The sequence below is a fragment of the Galleria mellonella genome, unplaced genomic scaffold (assembly GCF_026898425.1).
Source record: "Galleria mellonella isolate WM207_F2 unplaced genomic scaffold, CSIRO_AGI_GalMel_v1 utg1073, whole genome shotgun sequence".
Lineage (NCBI taxonomy): Eukaryota > Metazoa > Arthropoda > Insecta > Lepidoptera > Pyralidae > Galleria > Galleria mellonella.
The window spans coordinates 728,224-752,400 of record NW_026441969.1 but is presented as its reverse complement, the minus strand read 5'-3'; the positions used below and the strand labels follow the sequence as shown (position 1 = coordinate 752,400).

At 35.4% G+C, this 24,177-nt stretch overlaps 1 protein-coding gene across 3 annotated transcripts; it reads right to left on the bottom strand.

The window, feature by feature from the left end:
* Window positions 1-784: 784 nt before the first annotated feature.
* LOC113513925 (putative inorganic phosphate cotransporter) lies at window positions 785-20,472 on the bottom strand. 3 transcript variants are annotated; one of them, XM_052891688.1, is made up of 12 exons: window positions 20,293-20,472; window positions 16,556-16,680; window positions 13,172-13,351; window positions 11,848-11,986; window positions 10,886-11,103; window positions 9,383-9,532; window positions 7,033-7,165; window positions 6,260-6,381; window positions 3,883-4,002; window positions 3,390-3,531; window positions 2,198-2,273; window positions 785-881 (listed from the first exon to the last, which is right to left on the bottom strand). In XM_052891688.1, exons 1-12 carry the CDS (start codon window positions 20,333-20,335, stop codon window positions 818-820), a joined length of 1,512 nt encoding a protein of 503 aa, XP_052747648.1. In that variant the 5' UTR covers window positions 20,336-20,472; the 3' UTR covers window positions 785-817. The 3 variants fall into 3 exon arrangements, with proteins under 3 accessions (XP_052747648.1, XP_052747652.1, XP_052747656.1); XM_052891692.1 differs by lacking the exon at window positions 2,198-2,273 and having other exon boundaries at window positions 20,293-20,466; XM_052891696.1 differs by lacking the exons at window positions 2,198-2,273; window positions 3,390-3,531 and having other exon boundaries at window positions 20,293-20,466.
* Between the last annotated feature and the right edge of the window lie 3,705 nt (window positions 20,473-24,177).

The window sequence follows — 24,177 nt, the reverse complement described above, 5'->3', positions numbered from 1 at the left end:
CTGCTGGAAGTTGATTCCAAAGAGTGGTTGTGCGTGGAAGAAAGTGCCTTGAAAAATACACGGTGGTGGACTGCCACTCTGCTTACTTAGTATGCGAGTGACAGGCAATATTTGAGAATTTACTATTATTATTATTATTAGTGCGCGCTGCAGAACAAACCTAGGACTGCATCAACCTCTGGCCAGGATTAGTGCGTCATACAATGAAATTAATGCCAAATTACCTGAAATTGATATAGTGTACGATAATTCAAATTCCTATAGGAATAAATTGCTGAAGCACTTTGTACAACAATCTTATGAACATTAACTCTAATTGTCATAATATATATTTTTTTAATATTTTTTTAATTTAATTTACTCATAATCTTATTTTCTGATATTGCTCACAACTTAGATTACATGTTTATTTTTGTTATTTACTTAAATTTCTTACACTGTATAATTATGTTAAAGTGAATGCTGTGAATACCTATAATAGGCGTGTGCATTAATATTGTATTGTATTTAATGTTGTTATAACTATATGTTATAATGCAATATGCTGTTGGTGTTCCTATAAATAAATAAATAAAATAAAAAATAAAATAGTGGAAGTTCTACGACCTTCCATGGTAGTAATTAATCTCCGACCATAATTCAGTCCATACACATATCGTGTTTCACCCTTAATGATACGCAAATTAATATATGATTTCTCAGAGTTTAGTGTTGACCGAATAACTGGGAATTAAACAAAATAATTCTAAAAGAACTAAATGTTAAAAGTGAATGTACAGAAGCATTCAAATAAATAAATAAATATTATTTAATTGTTTCAAATGATTGTCAATATTAAATGCTGGTTCATACACTTTTCTCTGATTTTGTTTCTGCTGTATCTGAAACAAAAAAAAAATCGTATATTTAAATTTATAAATTGAGATAAATTTTTTTATTTCTGCCGGATTTGAACTCTTAATGTTTGTGGTCTAAATGTTGTAAGTCTATATATATGTAAGTGCATATATTTAATAATACAGACTACCATTCCCATTGCTAGCCCCATACCCTGTTAGGTCGACCTCCACGTGGTCCCTCCTGGAAATCATCGTTCTGAATTTGAGGTGTATTCATCACGATGGGCTAACTGACCTGCCTTTTCTATTTCACCTATCATCCCTTACTGGTGTCCTGCCAGCGTATACCGTCGGTGCAGGAGGGGCTATCATTGCATTATTGGGGGAGAAGGGATTGTTAGTTTCTGAAGACTCAGGTGTACCTAGTATGGAATAGTACTGGGTGGAATACTCAGGTGACCTCTATACTCTGTAAATTCACTCCCATATCCCACTCTTTAAACAGAATTTACATACATTACATTGTTTGAATTACCTAGAAGCTGTTCTGACGCTCTGGGTAAAAATAAATATTTACCAGCCTTTACAATGATGTAGTGAACTTATTTGCCAGTTTGGGCATTTGCTCAGCTGGTGTTGTCCTAGATAGGCCCTACTAATTACGTTACTTAAAACAAATCACTCTTCAAAACGTAAATGTAACCTGAATTTACTTTATAAATAACTCTCGCCAACTCCTTATAGGCAGGGGATGGGAAAGGAATTGCTAGTAATACAGACTACCAGCCCATTGCTAGCAATACACCCTGTCAGGTCGATCTCCTCGCGGTTCGTCCTGGAAACTATCGTGTTCTATTCCAAGTGAACTCGTTACGATGGGCTAACTGACCTGCTTTTTCATTCTCACCTATCATCTTTTACTGACTGTTCCTCGCCAGCGTGTACTGTTAGTGCAGGCGGGATTACTATTCTATTATCATCCATGAAAAGAAATCGAGTATCTACCTATGCAAACGACTTCTGGACATAATCCCTTTCCGATACGCCAATACAAATTTTCGAAATTCTAGTCCAATAGCATTCTTTTTTTCAAATTGCTAATGCTGTTGGCCGCAGATGATGTTTACAGCTTCACCGGGCATATATGCATGGCCGAATATGGAAGGCATTCCAAGCCCGCAAAAAGGAGCGACAGAGTGTCAGCTCTTATTTATGGACTGCAGCGTGAGCCCAAGGGTGTCAGAGTGGATCGGTCCTCGTTTTAGGCCACCACACTTCGATCCCCGTCGAGGAACGGAGGGTCGGTAGGTCGTGGCGTGCGGGGACGTGGGACCGGAGGGATACGCTCGTGCGCATACCTAATCGCGCGCGAACTGCATGTCGAGGGTTTTCGTCCCCGTCGGCGCAGACGGTGCGTGCGGTGTGTGGGTGTGCCTGGAGAAGACGAAAATTCAGCGGTAGGGAGGATAGGCGCGTTGGCCAGTGTATGGATTGTCGGGGTCTAAGAGTGCGTGCCTCGGGCGATGACGTCTGAGTTTAACATTCTCCGTGGTTGGGGTGTATGTAACCGCTATTACAATAAGCGAATTCGGATGGATGCAACAATATTTGTTTTAACAGTACATTTGTATATCAACCTCTCTCTTTCAAATAAAGAATGCAGGTAGTTATGTACGATTCAAAAGACTTCCATTAATGCTTAATTCTTTGTTATTTAAAACGGTACCTGCTTCAACACGTTGTCTATTATTTTAACAAGATTAGGGCATTACATTATCATATCTGAAAGTAGTTCTCAGCTACCTAGATAGGGTAATGTAAGCCTGTACGACTATGTACTACACAGCTGCCTACAATGTTTATTTATACCTCATTATATACAAAAAAAAATTACAATCATCAAATTTATATTAAATAAAGATGTACAGGCAAGCACTTTGCAGGAATTCTCTTCTAGCAAACCCAGTGTGGTAAGAAGATAGATGGATAGATCAAGGATGGCAAACTAACCCCCGGCAGAAGCACAATCGGCCGGGATTCAAGGCTCCAGGGAGAGAAAATGGCATACAATATGGGCAGTATCTAAGTGCACCGCTTTCTGCATCTTTCCCGAGAGTAAGCCACCTCGAAATCCCAACCGTCTCAGATATTGTTCCAGACTAGTTAGGATAAGATCGTTCACCGTCAGAACGATTGGAATAATTTTGGCGGACGTCACCCCCCATATTTCTAGCGTAGAGCCTGACGCTGTCGTTTTCGAGGACCGGCTTACTTATGGTACTTATGGTACGGCAACCTCTCATTCGCGTTGCCGTACTTCAAAGCTAGCTCTTGATGGAGTATTTTGGCTACCTAGTTGTGTCTGTGCAAGTACTCAGTGTTGGCAAGAGTTGACCAATTCGAAAGCACATTTCTGAGTGACTCTCCGAGATGATGACATGCCCGACAGATGTCCTCAATGCCTCAGTTATTATTATTATTAATGATAGTCCAAATTTTACCAAACGTAGCAAGATACGAAAGAATGTTGTTACAATCATAAGTTCTTACCATTATCCTTAGAAGCTGATTTACTCTTAGGTTCATTCCATTTCCGTTTCTCGCATGTACCGTATAAAACATACAAAGTATTGCAAGCGAAGTAAATAAATGACGTCAGGAAAAACATTTTACGCCATTCTATCTGGTCGGTCTGCAAGTAAACAGATATATATACAGTATATAAAACTATACTAGCTGTACGGTCTCGGCATAGAATAAAAAGGTCACTCTTTCCTTTCCCGTGGGTGTCTTAGAGACGACTAAGAGAACTTCATGGTAGAGATATGGGCAGCAGCGTCCCTCTTAAAACCTCGCCAAAGTCTAACTGCGGTTGCCAACACGCTTACCAAGAGCGGCAACTACTGAATGGTAAGTGATTACCGCCGCTCATGATCACCAGCAACACCAGGATTATTGCAGGTGTGCTGCCGGCCTTTTAAAAAGGAATATGCACTTTTCTTGAAGGTTGTGAAGAGTAGAATAAATATCGATATGTGTTTACCTCATTTTGCATAAGGAGACTAGCGACCGTCGGTACCATCACACCGGTGGCACTGGCGAGGTAGTCCGTGACACCCATCAACGTGCCCGCAAAGTTCGGGGCCATGTCCAAGTGCGCCAACTGTTAAAAAAACATAGTTTATTGTATTTATGGAAATATGTCAATGCTGCCTGAACTATAGGCCAAATCTTTTTATAATATGGATAAAAAAACATATTACGCTGACTCGAGGAAGATGATGATGATTATCCTTAGAAATATACTTGATAGGGTATATTGCTATCAATGGGGCTGTTAAACCCAGTTAATAGTAATACCCCTCCCTCCTATGAGGACGAAATTAGGTCAGTTAGCCTATCGTTACGAGTACAAGGGGAATCAACCGTGATAGTTTCCAAGGTAGATTCCTTGGAGGTCTACCTGATACGTTACTGGAAATGGGGTCCTAGACTCTATTACTGAAACTCACTTGTGGTTAATTTATTTGAATAATTTTATTTAATGAGAACAACATAAGTGCGTAGATTGAATAACGGTAAGAGATTGACGACTAGTAGGAAAGGTGGTAAAGCATCTACAAGCAGTAGTCAATCCTCAAATGTAGGCTATCGCACGCATACTAATGGTAGTGGAATTAAAGAGTTTTAAACACTTGTCCAGTTTAATAAACTTCTGCCAATTTTTTTTTTACCACGAAGGTGGCAAACTAGTCTGCCTAATGTTAAACAGTCATTGTAGCCTACGCATAATATTAACGCCTGTAATATTAGAGATATCACGTGCATATGGCCGACCCTGAAGAAACCTTAACACACCCTTTTTGAAGAACCTCATACTGTAGTCTCCAGAGAAAATCTCGGCAGAATTAAAAGTATGGTACTTCATTCATTCAATATTGAACCATATGCCCAGATTTTATAGCAGAGACTCACGTCCATCAATGGGACGTTAACGCATGTTAAAGTTACTGTACATACACTTCTCACAATTCGAATATCTGTTTCTAAAACTATTGGATGGCAACAAAACTACGAAGTTTTTTTTTTTACATATAAGAATATTATGTGGAGCGGTTTTATTTATGGGACCGTTGGGATACAGGGAGCAAGGTGGACACGACTTCCTGATGGTTTTATAAGCTTTGCATAAAAAATGCGAGTCGCTTCCAGCGCCGAAGGCGTCGAGAAAAAAGTGCGAACTTTCCGACTTTATTCTGATACTCGTAAAATAAATGTTGTAAGAAGTTGGTTTAAATACAACTGCTGAAACTTAAATAAAAGATATATATATATATATATATATATATATATATATATATATATATATATAATATATATTATATATAGTATTGAAAATAACGGAATATTTTATATATCGGTATATACATATATACATATTATGATAGACTTGTTTCCAGGCACTTTTACTTTTTCCTTTTTTATGTTTCTATTAATGAGATTGAAATATTATTATCTGCCGAAAAGAATTTGCAAGAAATATGACTGTCCCTGTATGTTTACCTACGCTTGTACTATCATCAATACATATAATCAAGGAATTGGCATCAGCGTCCCCCTTAAAATTTCTCCAAAGCCTAACTGCGGTTGCCAATCCGCTTGCCAAGCGTGACAACTACTGGTAAAACCCCCAAGGGAGAGGCTTATGTTCAGCGGTGGACATTTTTTTTTAATGGGTGATAATGGAATGGTAACCCCACTTGCGCTATCGGTATACACCGGCGAGGCACCAGTGAAGGATGATAGGTGAGGATGGAGCAGGTCAGTTAGCCCATCGTGACGAATTCAACAAGAATTGTTTCCAAGGGGAACCGCGTGAAAGTCGACCGAATAGGGCATATTGCTAGCAATGGGGCTATCAAACTCCATTGCTAACAATCCCTTTCCCCCCAACAGTGGACAGTTAAAAGCTGATATGGTGATGGTGATGATGCCGATTTGGGAAATTCTTGGTTTTTCTCTGACTTCTGTACCCAGAGGCATATGGATTAATCTTTAATGTCTTATTTATTTATAGCAAGGCAACAGATTACAAATTAATACATTAATAAAATAAATAATACATAAAACGGCATTAAATTTGCACTCCAATAACTGCTCTGCATAACATTCGATATTATATACATTAAAAGAATGACGGCTATAAATTTAAAGTAACAAATTGGCAGCCTTAACGTAACATTGCAAGGATTGTTGGAAAATATCAAGCTCCTTGCATACATTGTTATATTTTATTTATTTCTCATCTGAGTGTATACTATATTTGTGCTGTCCGCATTTGCAGGCGACAGTTACCACTTTTAGTGTTATAGGCTACCACATTGTTTCCTAATCCAAGTTTTATAAAAAAAAATGCCTACCAAAAATCCAGTGTAGTGGCCGGCACTGAGGCCTGCTGTGATAGCAAGTATCAATAACACTATTTTAACATCGGCTGGGGCATATGCCAGTACTATAAATCCTATAGCCGGACCATAGAAACCTGAAATGATATTAAAATTTATTTATTTTTTTGACATTGATGCTTCAGCAGTGATCAAATTTGTCAGGGTCTTTCTTTTATTTGTTCATTTTATTGCTTTTTTTTTTATACAACTTAGAATGGCAAACAAGCTGACGGCCCACCTGATGGAAAGTGGTAACCGTCGCCTATAGACATGAGCAGTACCATGGACATAATAGAGTATACTGTTTCACCCATGATATTCCCCATACGTTGCTATTCCTGAAGACTCAGTTGTTGTTTCTCTGTACCCTGTAACTTCACGCCATATCCCACCCTTCAAACCGAAACACAGTCATGCAAACACAACTGCTTTACAGTTAAAACACGAATGGGATAGAGATACTCAAGCAAACGAGTTTTGTACAAAGTCTCCATCTGGTAAAAGTCGCGCTATTATACAAAAAAAAGTACAAATGCCTCTTAATACTCGTAAAAGCTACCTGATGAGTTGACTCAACTTGAAAAGCAATTGTTAACACTGATTAATTTTAAACGTTTTCATTTTAATAGACAATCAATTTAAAATACAAAAAAAAAGTCTGGAGGGATGAGTGTAATAGGAGTTTTCTTGTTCAATCAGTATCAGGATTAAGGAATCAGGTGACAGGCGAAGAGAGATTTACTCACCTATAGAGCAAGACAGTTTCCGTGCTGCAGTGATGCTAAGCAACTTCTTATTTACTAAATAATCTGTTAGAAAACCAAATGGGAAGCTCATGATATACAGAGACAGATATGGCAACGCTGCCATTAAGCCATTCTGAAAAAAAAAATTAGCTTTTTTTTTATTTAACTTAGAATGGCAAGCAAGCTGACGGCCCACCTGATGGAAAGTGGTAACCGTCGCCTACAGACATGAGCAGTACCATGGACATAACAGAGTATACTGTTTCGCTCATGGTACCCCTCATGCGTAGCCATTCCTGAGGACTCAGGTGTTATTCCTCTGTACCCAGTAAATTCACGCCATATCCCACCCTTCAAACCGAAACACAGCCATGCAAACACAACTGCTTCACGGTTGAAACACGAATGGGATAGAGGTACCCAAGCAATCGACTTTTGTACAAAGTCTCCCTCTGGTAAGGGACTTCAAAAATGAGAAAGTCCATTCGATTAAAATACTCATACTAATCTCAAATAATCCTTTCTATGTATAAGACTTTATTTTAGAGAAGCCATTTAGCAAGTTTTTTTGGTTAACTACATGCTAGAAGTTCAATGGTAGTAAAACTTAAAAATATTTGTTTTAAAAGACGAAGTCGTTGCATCAATTTGTACCTACTAAGTATAACATATAAGAAATAGTATATATAATAATACTATATAATTTCCTACATAGAACATTATCTTATAATGTTTGTCACGCTTAGGGAGACAGCTACTCCATCGTTATGTATGAGAGTGTATAAAGCTTCATAAATATGCAAAACTTGTTATAGGCTGGAACCAGGCGTTGGCGAGGTACTAATAATATAGAATTATGTAAAAATACATTAGTTACACATTTTTCGGAGATATTATATAGTAAGTATAGATAGACAGATACTCTTTATTGTTTCCTACAAAAGATTACAATAGTAAACTTATTATAGATACAAACAATTACAAGAAATAATCACAATGAGAAAACAATGGGCGATCTTATCGCTAAAAGCGATCTCTTCCAGGCAACCTGTGGATGGATAGGAGTAATAGTAAACAGTTTGATCGGAGGCACGATGAAATTCTATTATTTCTGAATATGGAGATGTGATACATGTAATAATGTAAATATATATCCCTACTCATTATATACTATTATATATATATATATATATATATATATATATATATACATATACATATACTCATATATGACATACATACATGCATATAAAAACCTACACAAATACATAAAAATATATAAATACTGCATATACATCTCAAGTCTCAGTTTAAAAACATAAAATATAATTTAAGATTTTATTTCAATCAAAATACCGACTTCTAGCGTTGCAAAGCCAAAAGTTTTGGCTTAAAAACTAAACAGCATAATCGACTTTGATGAAATTTCTATATATTGCAACGGAAAATATATCATTTCAATAAAAATAAATGGATTTTCCAAATTGGTTTCAAATTTTTCAAATAAAGCTAATACATCTCTCATTTCCGACAATTGTCTCAGAAGACAATAGCAACGAAGACATGAGTCCTTCACAGTCAACTACAATGACACTAGACACAATCCCTCATCTCCGGCAACACCATCCGTTGCTACTACCACCCCTACACGTCTTCGCCCCCCACCCCTGCCCGCGCCGATGTCTTCAAGCTCTGCGAGCTGCGGTCCGGAGTGCAAGGCGAGACGCTGCAATGTAAGCAACTTACTCATCCTATAGAAAACTTCTGTATGAAGTCGTAACAATGACAAACGTACTAAGTTCATAAAATTCCTATTATTATAAAATATATATAGTACATAGAGTAGTGATACTTTTGAACAAGCATTGAAACGTATCACAATCACAGAACTACCAGAGGGAGACTTTGTACAAAAGTCGATTGCTTGGGTACCTCTGTCCCTTTCGTGTTTCAACCGTGAAGCAGTTGTTTGCATGGCTGTGTTTCGGTTTGAAGGGTGGGATATGGCGTGAATTTACTGGTTACAGAGGAATAACACCTGAGTCCTTAGGAATGGCAACGCATGGGGGGTATCATGGGCGAAACAGTATACTCTGTTATGTCCATGGTACAACTCATGTCTATAGGCGACGGTTACCACTTTCGATCAGGTGGGCCGTCAGCTTGTTTGCCATTCTAAGTTGTATATATAAAAAAAAAAAAACTATTAATTTGTTACAAGTGAAATTAAATACTAAAGTACGAGATATTGATATCCAATTTTTACATATACATATAACGGGAATTTTATGTTTATTCCATTTGTTGACATTTTAATTATGTTCTATTGGAACTAACTAATGAAACTTACCGCAGTAATATCGACTCCGAGCATGTGGCTCATAAAATTTGGTATTAAAGTCGTCAGAATCCAAAAGCCCCATTCGTAGCCACTGTGCGCAATTATCAACGCGTTAAATGGTAGTGATATGAATGTAGCTTTTACTGGTGTCCTCAGTTTCTACAAACAAATAAGTATTAATGCATCCCACATTTTAAACAATTAAAATTATTAACAGTGCCTTGTTTGTATATTTATGAGTGTGCTAATTTCGTCATAGTCGTAGAATACTGACGGATCTGACAAATATTACATATATAGATCCGTCAGTATTCTACGACTATGACGATTTTGTAAAAACAAATATTGATAAATTTAAATTTCGCAGAAGAGCTCGACAATTATGTGTAGCACCATCTAAAACAAAACTGATGAAAGACAGTATATTTTGTAAAGCTGTAATAATTTATAATAAATTACCAAAACGTATACGAGATTTAACTGAGGCAAGTGTTTTTAAAAAGAACCTTCATGATGTGTTAATAAATAAATGTTATTATAGCTTAAACGAATATATCAACGATAAAGATAAATAGTCGTCATTAGTAAAAAATAATGTCTCATATAAATATATTTTGCTTCACTATATAATTTTAAATGTTATGTTTTATATACTGTTAAATAACGCATGTACTTTATTTATAATTGTTCCATATATTGTACGCTTATATAGCAAGACATGGAGATACTATTTAACTCATGTAATACCTTAATTTGACCTATGATCCACAATAAAGACATTTGTATTTGTATGTATAAATAAATAACCGATAGGGAACCAAGGTTCTTCAGTGGCGATCTTTCACGGGCAAACACAGTGTAGGACGACTCCTTACTAGATGGAGCGACGACCACAAATAAGGTATTGTAGAGTGTCAGTGCATGTAGGTGGTTCGAGACTGTTCCTTGTGGCAATCATCTATGGGGGAGGCCTTTGTTCAGCGGTGGACAGTTAACGGCTTATATGAGAATGATGAAACAAGTGATAATCAATCCACTTCTCTCATTATGAGATTTTGTAAAAAGAGAGATTACCTCCTCTCCTTCTTATTCCCTTTTTACAAGAGATTTACTCTTGACCTTTTCTATAATAATAATAAATTAACATAACAAAGCTTGATGTTATTATTGAATATTGTGAATTTATTTAAAAAGAGAATGTATACTTGGCTGAATGTAAATAGTTTTTACGATGCAAAAGACTTCTTTAATAAAAAAAAAAAAAAACAAAATGTTAATTGTTAATGTTAAATGAATTTTGCATGCTATAACATTAGCTAAGCACGAATGTTCCCCGACTAATGTAACATCTTCGACTTTACTGTGTTTAAGCAAATAAAGATTGTTATTATTATTACGAGTGTATAAACATTTGAAAATGCCTAGAATATCGAAACCGATCATTTATTTAGTATAACATTTTGTGAAAGAATTCTAGTGTTTTTTTTTTTTAATATGAGCATAACTTTGTACCTTTTCTTCGCCAACATGTCCTAAAGAGGTTTGTATATACAATTTTTCCTCTTCACTCACACGTTTGGATACTCTCGGTGAAGATGAGCCCACGTATAAATAGATAGCAGTCCAGAGCGCGCCCAATCCGCCGTTTATATAAAATATAGCTGGCCATCCCCAATAATCTGCTATGGCGTTAGACGCCATAAATTGCATTGCCGCGCCCAAATGAGCTCCTGCAGAAATAAAATATATCGAATATAATGATTGTAGTGCGACCTGTGTATCGTATGATATGTAATCGCCCGGGGCCTCGCTCTTGCAGGTGCATCACATAACAACCCAAGCAAATTTTAAACAACCAGTGAGTGGCATTTTGTCTAGTGGCAAGTTGCAAAAACTTCCCGATTTAGGCATTTTAATCGCGAATGAACAAAATTACCAACACTAAAATATACAAATAAAAAAAATCAATTTAAAAAAAAAAATGTTATTTTACATTTTTTTTTTAATTGATTTTTTTTATACATAGTTTTCTTGAATCAGCTGAAAATTTCCATTAATTTAATATAAATAAATATATATATATATATATATATATATATATATATATATATATATATGATAAATAACTAAATCAAACAACCAGACCTAGTTTCGCATCACATACTTTTCACAAAGGACAAAGGGCCTCGCAAAGACCTACCGCCCGAAGCCTCGAAATGGGTAAGGCCGGCGCTGTTCGTAGGTTCGTCTATGTAAATCAGTATATGAAATATCCTATATGCTAAGTTAGGATATAATCTACCTGTATACCAAATTTCATTTAAATTCTTCCATTCATCAGTTTCTCCATCAATCGTTACAAACTTTCGCATTTATAATATCAAAAGGATGTTAGCTGTTTAATGTCTCATAACGTGATACTAGCTCCTAGTAGTGGTTCATTATGGGTTACTATGGTAAACAAATAAACAAACCTGAATATATTATGGTCCCGAGGCGATTCCTCTCTTCTAAAGGCACCCACTTACTGATAAGATTGTGCACTGATGGATAGAGAAATCCTTGAAAGAGTCCGAGAAGTATGCGACAAGCGCGAAGTGCCTTCCAATCACCCTGAAATTGAGCAATTTTATCATTACATTACCTCCATTAGAATAACAAAGAGAGTGGGTTAACTGTCACTTTTGAGCCGTAATCTGTTTTGTCGAAAATAAATTGTTAATATTAGAAAACTGTAATGTTAACATTAACACGACCTTATACAAATTCAAATCCACTTTGTATAGATTCTTTAGTTAAATGTATTCAGCTTAATAACAGCATGGCATGTATCATTGCACATATGTATACATTATAAGTGTACAAATCTTTCAAATCCAAAGTATTACTGTAGTTTAACTATTTATTGTATAACTAGTATTGTAGTTTTTATCATTTTTCATCCTAATAGTTATATAGAATGTGAATACGCGTGTCGTGGCGACGTTTAATTGAGGCAGCATTTTATAATGTAACCATATTATCATGTATTTTAAGTAGATATAAATGTATGCTTTGTTGGTTGTCCTTAAATATATAAATTAACATATTTCAGATGCAAAATAATTTTATTTTATCAGTTTGTGCCTTAAATTTTTCAATGTTTAATTTAAGATTGCATTCTATAAAAAACGGAGTCCAATTATGGCAAAACTACCTAGTTGTTTTGATTGAAAATTAAAGTACTACAGATTTTGATTAAATTTCTGCGAGACCAATAAATTTTCCAGATCAGTTAATAACTGATGGAGTTATGAGGTAACAAACATAAAAAAAAAATAACCGAATTGAATAACCTCCTTCTTTTCGACGTCAGTTGAAAAGAGCATACTTTCATCTGAACTATTTGCAACGTCAAGTAGCTTGATTCCATATTGAGTTGTCATTTGAAGGGATATAGCAGTAAAATTAAAGTGTACAGAAGCACAAGATCTTAGTCTTTAAAAATATATGCGTAAAGAGTATTTTGGTGAACTGTAGTGTATTCTGTGATATCCACAGTCCAATTTATGTCTATTTATATAGATGGACCGTCAACATATTTACCATTTCAAATTATAATAAAGAAGCATTGAAATTTAAAAAAAGAACGCATGTAATTTTTTTTTCAGGGTTAGTAACACGCACTTGCTAAGAGTGTCACGCGCATATATTTTTTTATTTAAACAAAGCTTTTGGATTTCCTGAAAGTCGTTAATAACTTTGTATATAATAGTAAAATTGATTCCTTTTGTTTATTTAATTCATTGTATCACTTACATAGTATGCGCTTGTCGGTAGTAACAGGGTAATAAACGAGTTGATTGCAATACACAGAACGATGACCACTTTCCCGCCAAATCTGCCAGCTATTTCACCGCCTGGTATTTGCAAGAACCCGTAGCCCCAGAAGAATGATACGACGACCATATCCTGAATCTTGATGTCCCAGTCGAAAGACTATCAAATAAAAAAGTGTAATCAGTATTTTAAAAACTTACGTTCTTTTTTCATTATATAACGGGAAATACCAGAGGGAGACTTTGTACAAAAGTCGTTCGCTTGGCTACCTCTGTCCCATTCGTGTTTCAACCATAAAGCAGTTGTGTTTGCATGGCTGTGTTTCGATTTGAAGGGTGGGATATGGCGTGAATTTACTGGGTACAGAGGAATAACACCTAAGTCCTCAGAAGTGGCAACGCATGGGGGGTGTCATGGGCGAAACAGTATACTCTGTTATATCCATGGTACTTCTCATGTCTATAGGCAACGGTTACCACTTTCCATAAGGTAGGCCGTCAGCTTGTTTGCCATTATAAGTTGTATAAAAAAAAATTGATGAACTTATTGTGTTTTTATCGTTCCCGACAATTGTTTCGACTTCGTCCGGAAGCCATCTTCAGGGGGTGTTTGGCGCTTTGCGTCACAACGCCTCGCCTCGCACTGTGGGTAGCATAGCCCGTAATGACATCAGTGCGAGCTGCGGTGGAGGCGGAGATAGTGATGATTGAAGACAATGATGTTATCGGAGATGATAAATACAGCTACTCATCTCCGTGACTGTGAAAGACTCTCTTCTCTGCTGCCGCTCTCTTCTGAGTTGTTCAACACAGTCTGATACGCAAACCTCACTGTATCTTCTTTCAATAATTCATGTAGCGATCTCCAGCATCTTTGGGGACACGTTTTCCATGACTGTGATAAAGTCCACCCTTTCTCTGTCTATTAGTGTGAGGATTAATTTCTATTGCTTCATGAACCATAGAGAATCCTTCATAGTCAACGATAACTATACAAGAAACAGGTAACAGCCACTCATCTCCAGCAACACCATTGTCTCTGGTCACCACTATCTCCGCCATTTACAGGCTATGCGAGCTGCGGCCAGTACGAGGCGATATGTGACCCATCCTGACCCACATATGTCCAATTTTTTTAATTTATTTATTCAATATGCTTAGCAATATGTATCAGGGAGCCGCTGATGTTGATACATACAATATTTATGTAGATTAACAAACACTGAATGTATTTATAATAAAGTTTTATTATTAGGTATTTAAATGTCTTTAAAATAATATTGTACTCGTAAATGTAATGTATAAATAATAATAATGATAATAGAATAAACATTTTGAGATACTTTGAGATGATTTTGTATCTGAAAATGTTTGTTCTATTAGTAAAATGTAATAGAAATAAACAATATAAGATATAACGTGAAGTAGTTTATCGTATTTGCACGAAAAATTAAATTTAAATCTACATGCATAACAACAAAGATGAGTCATTCGTTCAAAATGTTTTTTCTAATCTTATCTAATTGAGAAAAATTTGGTAGAATTTCAGAGACAAGTGGAAGTGACTTACAACACTTCAAATATTTTGCAAGTACATAGCGGTCATATTGATTTTATATTATTGCCATGGAGTATATAGGACTTATATGCTTAACTAGCTTTTACTCGCGACATAGCTCGTATGGATTTTGGAAGTAGGAAAATCAATTAAATAATACCACTTCTAGATAAAACATACATTAGATTTTAAGGTAAACCTTCAAGAATACAGCTGTGAAAACAGCATTTATTTACTTAGGTGTGGTAATTGTTGTATTGTCACAGACAAACAAACAGAATAATTATCTAAAAACTATTGTTTTGGCTTCTATTAGTCTCATCATATCAATGTTTCTTAAATTTCATTTAAATACCGACATCGTTTAATTACAATTTTTATTATGGACTGTTGTAATTAGGTTAAATTTAATAGTCATATTTATGTAAAAGGGACACGTAGCGCCATCTGTTATCGCTTTAAGAATAACTCAGCGCACGCCATATTGTATTTCGCTCTCTGATTTCGTCTGTCACTTGCATTATACGGCTAAAATATGTACTCGTATTTAAATAAAATATAAGATATATTAAAAGTTGATGCCTATTTTTCGATCCAACCATCTCAACATGGGCTAAATGTATCATCTTGGCCATGTGGTTCTGGTACAAAATAGGCTCCCCTTTTCTATCCCGTGATTGTCATAAGAGTCGACTAAGGGAGGGCGAAGAATGGGCAGCAGCGTCCCTCTTAAAACATATCTAAAGACCAGAGGGAGGCTTTGTACAAAAGTTGTTTGCTTGGGCACCTCAGTCCCGTTCGTGATTCTACCGTGAAGCAATTGTGTTTGTATGGCTGTGTTTCGATTTGAAAGGTGGGATATGACAGTGATTTTACAGGGTACAGAGGTATAACAACTGAGTCCTCAGGAATGGCAACTCATGGGGGGTATCATGGGCGAAACAGTATATTCTGTTATGTCTATGGTACTGCTCATGTCTATAGGCGACGGTTACCACTTTTCATCAGGTGGGTCGTTAGCTTGTTTACCATTTTAAGTTGCATAAAAAAACATGGTATTTGTATCAATACGTCCATGTATTAATGTAGGTATTGTCTATGTATTGAAAATGAATGAAAATGAAAAATGTTAACTTCGACAACAAAGTTGGTACACTACAAAGGACGTTCATCAGTGTCAACACCTGTATTAACAATACGGAAGGATAATCAATAGGAAAGGTACATAATTGTTTATTGAAATGTTCTTGTAAAAGGATTCTTTTATAATGCAGGAAGCAAACGAGCAAGTGGTTCACCTGATGGTAAGCGACTACCGCCGCCCATGATCACCCGCAACACCAGAGGCATTGCAGGTGTACTGCGGGCCTTTTAAAAAGGAATATGCTCTTATCTTTTCTTGAAGACTATGATGTCGTATCAGTTCGGAAATACTGCTGCTGGAAGTTGATTCCAAAGTGTGGTTGTGCGTGGAAGAAAGTGCCTTGAAACGCACGGTGGAGGACCGCCACTCATCCAGATGATTGGGATGGAACTATCTACATTTGTACAGATTCTTATGCGTAAATTTACACTGTACAGAGGAATAACACCCGAGTCCTCAGGAATGGCAAAATATGGGGTGTATCATGGGCGAAACAGTATACTCTGTTATGTCCATAGTACTGCTCATGTCTATAGGCGACGCTTACCACTTTTTATCAGGTAGGCCCTCAGCTTGTTTACCATTCTAAGTTGTTTAAAAAAAATACTGTTTGTTGTCCTATGAATGAATAAAAAAAAATCTAATTAAGGAATATACCTTACATTATCATTGGTCGTATTTGTCATAGCGATGACGGCGCTGGTCATATTAACTCTCATTCCGTAAGCTATCATCATCGCCAGAAATAGCATCAACACTTGAACGTGCCGAGCACCGAATAATGATTCTGAAATGACATTGTTTGAATTGAGTTTACGTTTAATTAACTCTTGCATACACAAGGAACACACAATGTGCATAATACGAGCACCTACAGACACTCTCTGGCAATTAGAGTAAACAGAGAAGTTAATTTACAGTATAATTGAGACCGTTTTAAAATAAAACTTTGTACAAAAGTCGATTGCTTGGGTACCTCTGTTCCATTCGTGTTTCAACCGTGAAGCAGTTGTGTTTGCATGGCTGTGGTTCGGTTTGAAGGGTGGAATATGGCGTGAATTTACTGGGTACAGAGGAATAACACCTGAGTCCTCAGGAATGGCAACGCATGGGTGGTAATATGGGCGAAACAGTATACTCTGTCATGTCCATGGTACTGCTCATGTCTATAGGCGATGGTTACCACTTTCCATCAGGTGAATCGTCAGCTTGTTTGTCACTATAAGTTGTAAAAAAAAAAATTGTACCATGGAACATACATCATCGTGCGTGTCCCAACATAGAATAGGCCACCCCTTCTTTTCCCATGGGTGTCTTAAGAGGTGGCTAAGGGAGCTTATTGTAGAGGGAAAGTTGAAAATTTGATCTCGCGAAGCAATGCAATGGCAATACAAATGGAACCCATTACTAACAACCCCCCCCCCACCCCCACCCCCCATTCACCATATTCTTTTAATGGATGATAATGGAGTGGTAACCTCGCCTGTGATAACGGTATATGTTGTCGGGGCACCAGTGAGGAATGATAGGTGGATAATGAAAAAGCAGGTCAGTTCGCCCATCGTGATAAATACACCTGGAATTCAGCATGATGGTTTCCAGGGGGAACCACGTGGAGAAATGAAATCGATGAATGTGGTAAGTTTAGATAACATTATACATTTTGTGTAACGCATTCAGGGTTTTATATGTATTATTAATATGCTGGCAATGGGTCTGCATTTCTAACAATCCCTTCCCCTCTTCCATTCTCCATACGGGTATCTTAGAAATCTTGTCAGGACAGAAGTTGCATAAATAAATATGTTTACGATTATAATTCTTAATGGGATAGTCAGAAGCTAATTGTTTATTGCATTGAATATTTAATTGCAAATTGATGCTGCCTACCTACTGTGTAGGTATTTATTCTCTCAACTAATTCCATAGAAAGGCAACATAATAGATGCATGTAAGTAAGACAACGGTAAACAGTAAGTCCTTACTAATATTGTAAATGTAAATGTAAGCTTACAATGTTTTAACGGTTCGACTAATTGTCACGTAATGGACCATCCATTAGTATTATTTTGTTTAATTCCGCTACCGTTAGTATGTGTGCGACTGTCAACTCTTGACGATTGACTACTATTATTAATAGTGGAAGTTCAATGACCTTGCATTTTAGTCACAGTAGTGGCAATCTGAGCGCTAAACCATTAACACTAGACTCCGAGTAGCGATCGATTAATAATAATAACAATATTTTTATTACAGGGATATTTATGCTTACGTCTAAGGCATACTAGTATAACTTACAAAATATAAAAATTAAACGATAAAAAATTAAAACATACGTATAAAATGTATATAAAGTAAAATTAAATAAAATAATATAACAAAACACTGTTATTAGACAAAAACAAAAGAACACTAACGTTTTTGTCTCGGTGTACTATCAGTACTTTTGAATGGGACTGTTCAGACACTGGGACAGTGTGCTCAAGATCTCATTCTTCGAAATTTAAATGTGAGCCCAGAAATTTGTTATACAATATCTTATTACAGCGAAGTAATCATTCACCCTGGACTCCGCGAACATACTCGATACACTACAATATTTCGGAAGCCTCGTCAAAATGCGGTATGCATTATTATACTGTACTCTAATTCTGCTCCGCGCAATTTTGGTGTAGTTTGTTCAAAGCAGTAATAGCTTAAAGATGCCTCGTTTAGAGGCGAAACTCATATTACAACATGTGTGTAGATTAAATAACGCTCAGAGATTAATGTCTAAAAGGAAAGGATATAGAGCTTCTACTAATAGTAATTGTAGCCAATCTTCGAGTGTTCGCAGTCGCACGCATACTAATGGTAGCGGAATTAAACAAAATAAAACCAACTAATCAGTGCTAAAGACTTCAAAGTAGCGCGTCTATTTCTGTAAAATTTGATGTAAACTTTATATTTAGAATGTAAAAGGACATTGGCAACTTTTATCATAATCACACAGACAACATTGCGAGTAAAGATTACAAATTTCTATAAATAAATAATATTTATTAAAGCCGAAAGACGGGGTAGTCGAATTCTCAGAATGCAACAAATAACGTAAGTAACATTTTCATTCAAATAATTGAGTTACTTTACATAAATAATTCTTCAAGCTGGCATTAAAGTCGCCCAATTTGCGAGATTAGCAGCTTAATTAATAATATTAATACGACGAGAGTGCTTGATAAATGAAAATTGATATAAAAATAATTGAATTTAATATTTTAACCAGTATTACCGGCATGAGATCGCGAGAACGAGTTGTGTTTATTGATCGGGTTTAAAATCTGTTTATATATATTTATATAACAAAACATATAGTAGTATTATAGTTGCTAGTAGTTGCCATGCTTGGCAGTCGCGTTAGCAACCACTGTTAGTTTTGATGATGTTTCAAGAGCGCTGCTGCCCATCCCTCGATCATTAAGTTTCTTTGGTCGCCTCTTACGAGAAAGGAAAGGGTGGAAAGTGAGATGTGCCCAATTCTATGTCAGGACCACACGGCGACGAACTGTAATAGTTCAATGGCTACCAATATACTATATCAGGTAGACTTCCGTATGGTCCTCACTGGAAACCATCGTGGTTGTTTCTTAGTGAATTCGTCCCTTTCACTGCTGCACCGCCAATGTAAATCAACAGAGTATGATGTTAATGGATGATAATTGAATGGTAATCTCACCTGCATTATTAGTGCACGATAATAATGTAATGCTAGCGGAGTATCAGTGAAGAATAATTAGTGAGAAAGGTCGTAATGAATTCAACAATAATGAACGATGATAGTTTCCAAGGGAAAGTGTATAGAGGTTGACTTGATGGGATGTATTGCTAGCAATAAGGTCCTAGTCATATTATATTACAAACAATTTCTTCTTTCTTACTAATAGGGTAGGCGGGATTATCGTTCCATTTAAAAATTATATGTATATCTTAGCATATACGTCATGTTTTCACGACGATTGGTTGAACCATTAAGATACCCAACAAACACACTTCCATATTTAAAATATTAGCAAAGATACTACTAACATACTACTAACTATGCTTGCGACTTTGTTCACATAAATAGAATATAAAGTAGTCTATGCCAATTTGAATCTTAAATATTAGTACAACACTTACGTCAAACTTCTTAAAGATTGACATCGTAAACGCTAACAATAAAAAAACACAGTATCTTTTGTGTCAAAAATATAATTTAATTTTAGAACTCATTTTGTATGATAAACATACCCTACATTCTTTTTGGATATCCACGAACTGTTCCTCAATTCCAATCATTATGTTCAATAAAAAGAATATAAATATTTTGATAAAAAATAAAATATAAATTTAGAATCTCATTTTGTATTGATAAACTCACTTGGTTTTTGGATATCCACGAACTGTTCCTCAATTCCAATCATTATGTTCACTTTATAAAAACACTTTAAACAATATAAATATTTTGATAATGAAAATTAAAATATAAACAGAATAATACGGACGTTACGTCTGAGTCTCAACGTGCTACTGATAAAGTAAATGTTTTATTGAACTAGGTGTTATCTTGTCGAAGTTCATATCGCTGGTCATTTAAATAGAATTATTTTGTTTAATTCCGCTACCGTTAGTATGTGGCTGCGAACACTCTAAGACTGACTGCCACTATTACTATCAAAAGTAGCTCGACATAGTACTTCGTTAGTACTTTCGGTGTCCAAATTTGCTGTTAACACTTAGCTTTGAGCAATTTAATAATATCCACGAAGATTCCTCGTTTAAAGTAGTCGACAATTGATGGCTAATATCGATGATATAGTTGTGGAACTTCTGGTAGTAATAGTGGCGGTCAGTCTTTGAGTGTTGGCAATCGCACACATACTAATGGTAGTGGAATTAAACAAAATAATTCTAACCAAATAGATGTCATAGCTTCTTTTTTGAGATCATGCTGATTTCTTTGTACATATGTATATATACACATATATACAATGCGGTTGCCAATCCGCCTGCCAACCGTGGCAACTACAGATAAAACTCCCTTTGTGGGAGTATTATTATTTATTCTTTTATGGAGAAGGTCTAAAATTGGTTCAGAAAATATCGCTTCGTATACACAGAATAAAATACTTTTTACCTCTTTTAAAATTATTTAAAAATTATTTACGTCCATGTTCAGCGACTCGTGTAACTAATATAATTCACTACCTGCTATAAAATAAATAGTAGATCACAGTGAAACAAAATAAAGCGTTTATGGCGCATGCTCGTAAATGATAATAGGACCCCAAAGTGGAATCCTGAACATCATGCGAGGTTTATCCGACCGAGTGATACGATCTAATATCATTACTCTCCATGAAAAAAAGAAAGAGATTTTTCAAACTGTTTTTTTTTCTTTTCTCTGGCCTGTTTCAGTTACGCGAGGTTAGCTTTCGTATTCACATGGTGCTATTTGTTGCGCTGATACGCGCCACTGTTGGTTAAGCCGAGTTCCTTCATATCCTTCTGTAAATTTGACATCCAGGTAGTCTGAATGTTATGTAAAATGATCTCGAGAATACAGTGAACGCTCTATATAAGCAACCTCTCTATAAGCAAGATTCTTTATATTTTATTTATTCTACTCAGCTAAGTTAGTAAAAGAAATAAGTAAAAATATTTTCCAGATGGTAAATATTTTTCCTATAAGCAACTTTTCCCAATAAGAAATGTTTTTATTAAAATTGGTTCAAATGAGTTGCTTATATAGAGCGTTCACTGTCGCTTATCGCTGGATAATAAAAAATTGAAAATCTTGAATTAATTTTCACTAACTACATTTTTAGTTTTCGATTATACTATAATTTGTTACAAGGATACATCTTACATTATACTAGTGGTCGCCCTGTGATCGAAATTCGACCATAACATGTATTGTAATAAATGAATTTATTATAGTTTCGTTTGACATTCGGTAAGACTATAGACAAATAATATTAAATACAAACAATATTAATCTATTCTCAATTTCAACATAGACTTTAATAATAAACAAAAGAGTATATATGCGTATGTGTGTGTCAAATACATGGCAGTGTTTGTAATGTTTTTTTTATTGATTTAATGTATTTTTTATGCATTTTTTTTTATACAACTTAGAATGGCAAACAAGCTGATGGCCCACCTGATGGAAAGTGGTAACCGTCGCCTACAGACATGAGCAGTACCATGGACATTACAGTGTATACTGTTTCGCCCATGATACCCCCATGCGTTGCCATTCCTGAGGACTCAGGTGTTATTCCTCTGTGCCCAGTAAATTGATGCCATATCCCACCCTTCAAACCGAAACACAGCCATGCAAACACAACTGCTTCACGGTTGAAACACGAATGGGACAGAGGTACCCAAGCAATCGACTTTTGTACAAAGTCTCCCTCTGGTAAAATAAAAAAAAATAATAAAAAAAAACATAAATACAAATGAAGCATAATTAAAAAAAATATATTAGCATTCTGCACTCCTTCTCTATATGAACTATAAGTGTGCCAAATTTCATATGCCTGCGACAGCGCAATTTCCGTAAAAAGGGGTACAAAGTTTTTGTTTCACGTATTAATATATAGATTATAATTTTAGATACAGGTTTAGCGAAGAAAATAAGGTACGGAGACATAAAATTTTTGTTGTCAAAAATGGCAACTCATGACATCTATACTGCTATTTATGTCTATAGACAATGGTTACCACTTTCCATCAGGCGAATTGTCTTATTCCCCTTCCAAGATTCTTTGGAAAACAATATTACTTTGTTTGGCAATAAAATATTTTTATTCTAATAAACGTATTGCAATTTCTGAATAAGATTTAGATAAAATTATCTTAATCGAATAAAAAAATTCTCTAAGGAAATGTAAAAAACCCAACAAGTGACGGTTTCGATAAATCATATTGCCCACTTGGGTTTTTTGCATTCATTTCACAGTGGTGATGATATAAGTACGAAAATCTCACGTATATTGACTATCTTAGAATTATTACATAATCTATTAAATGTGAAGGAAGCGATATGTTATCGCAAAATCATATCCGTTTTAATATCAATCCACAACAAACGACGTCCTAGTCTATTCTGTTAAAACAGTGGAAATAGAAGTGACTAAGTGCTAGAGGACAGAACAAGCAGTTATTATGCTCTGCAAAAAAATAAGACTTTGCAATTGTGATTGCACATATAAACGGCGAGACATTCGACGACTTGTTATTCGTGCTTCAACCGTGAAGCAGTTGTGTTTGCATGGCTGTGTTCTTTGAAGGGTGGGATATGGCAATTTAATAACAGAGGAATAACAATTGAGTCTTGGCAATTGTGATATACTCTGTTATGTCCATGATTATATGTCTATAACACAATCAGGTGGGCCGTCAGTATTTTGTAAAAAAAAAAAAAATACTAAATACAACGTCTTGTTATAAGTTATTTTTATTTATTTTAACTTTAAATGCACAGTAAAATTCTATGTATATTTGGCGGACTTAACACCGAACGGTGTTCTCTACCAGTCATCCATTGGGCAAACCGAGAATTACGTAGACGGTGCATTATTGAATAAAGGAAAAATAAAGCAATACTTGATATATTCATATAATATAAACATATAAATAGACTAATATAAACATACATATAATATACTAAATAAATAAATATACACATACAATAAATACATACATACATAAATAAGTACATGAAATATTACTATTGTTACCAACTCCTTTGTAATTTGTATTTCCAATATTGTATTCTTTTAATTATTCATTTTTTTATATAAACTGTCAGTATAACTTTTTAACACGAACCGGCGTTTTCTTTATTACAATCAGTTCACAATAACTATATAGAACAATTAGATAAAACAAAGAGCAATCTATGACTCAAACAGAGTAACCAGCAAGAGAATATTATAAATATAAAGACAGATATATATATATATATATATATATATATATATATATATATATATATATATATATATTATTTCTGATATAAAATATAAGATTTTGTTTTAAAATACTTCCACACACGCAACTTACTCCGTATTTAAAGGACACCAAAATGCTTAAAAAGTGCACAAAAGACAGCTGCATTTTACCACGTTGTTATTGGTATAATAATGCATGAAAAACCGTCCCGCGACGTACGTGTCAGCGCTTCAAGTGGCTGTAGCTATTCACTTGTTACATCGTCTTTCGTGGCAGTTTCAAATACACTGCTTTCTAGTGTTGG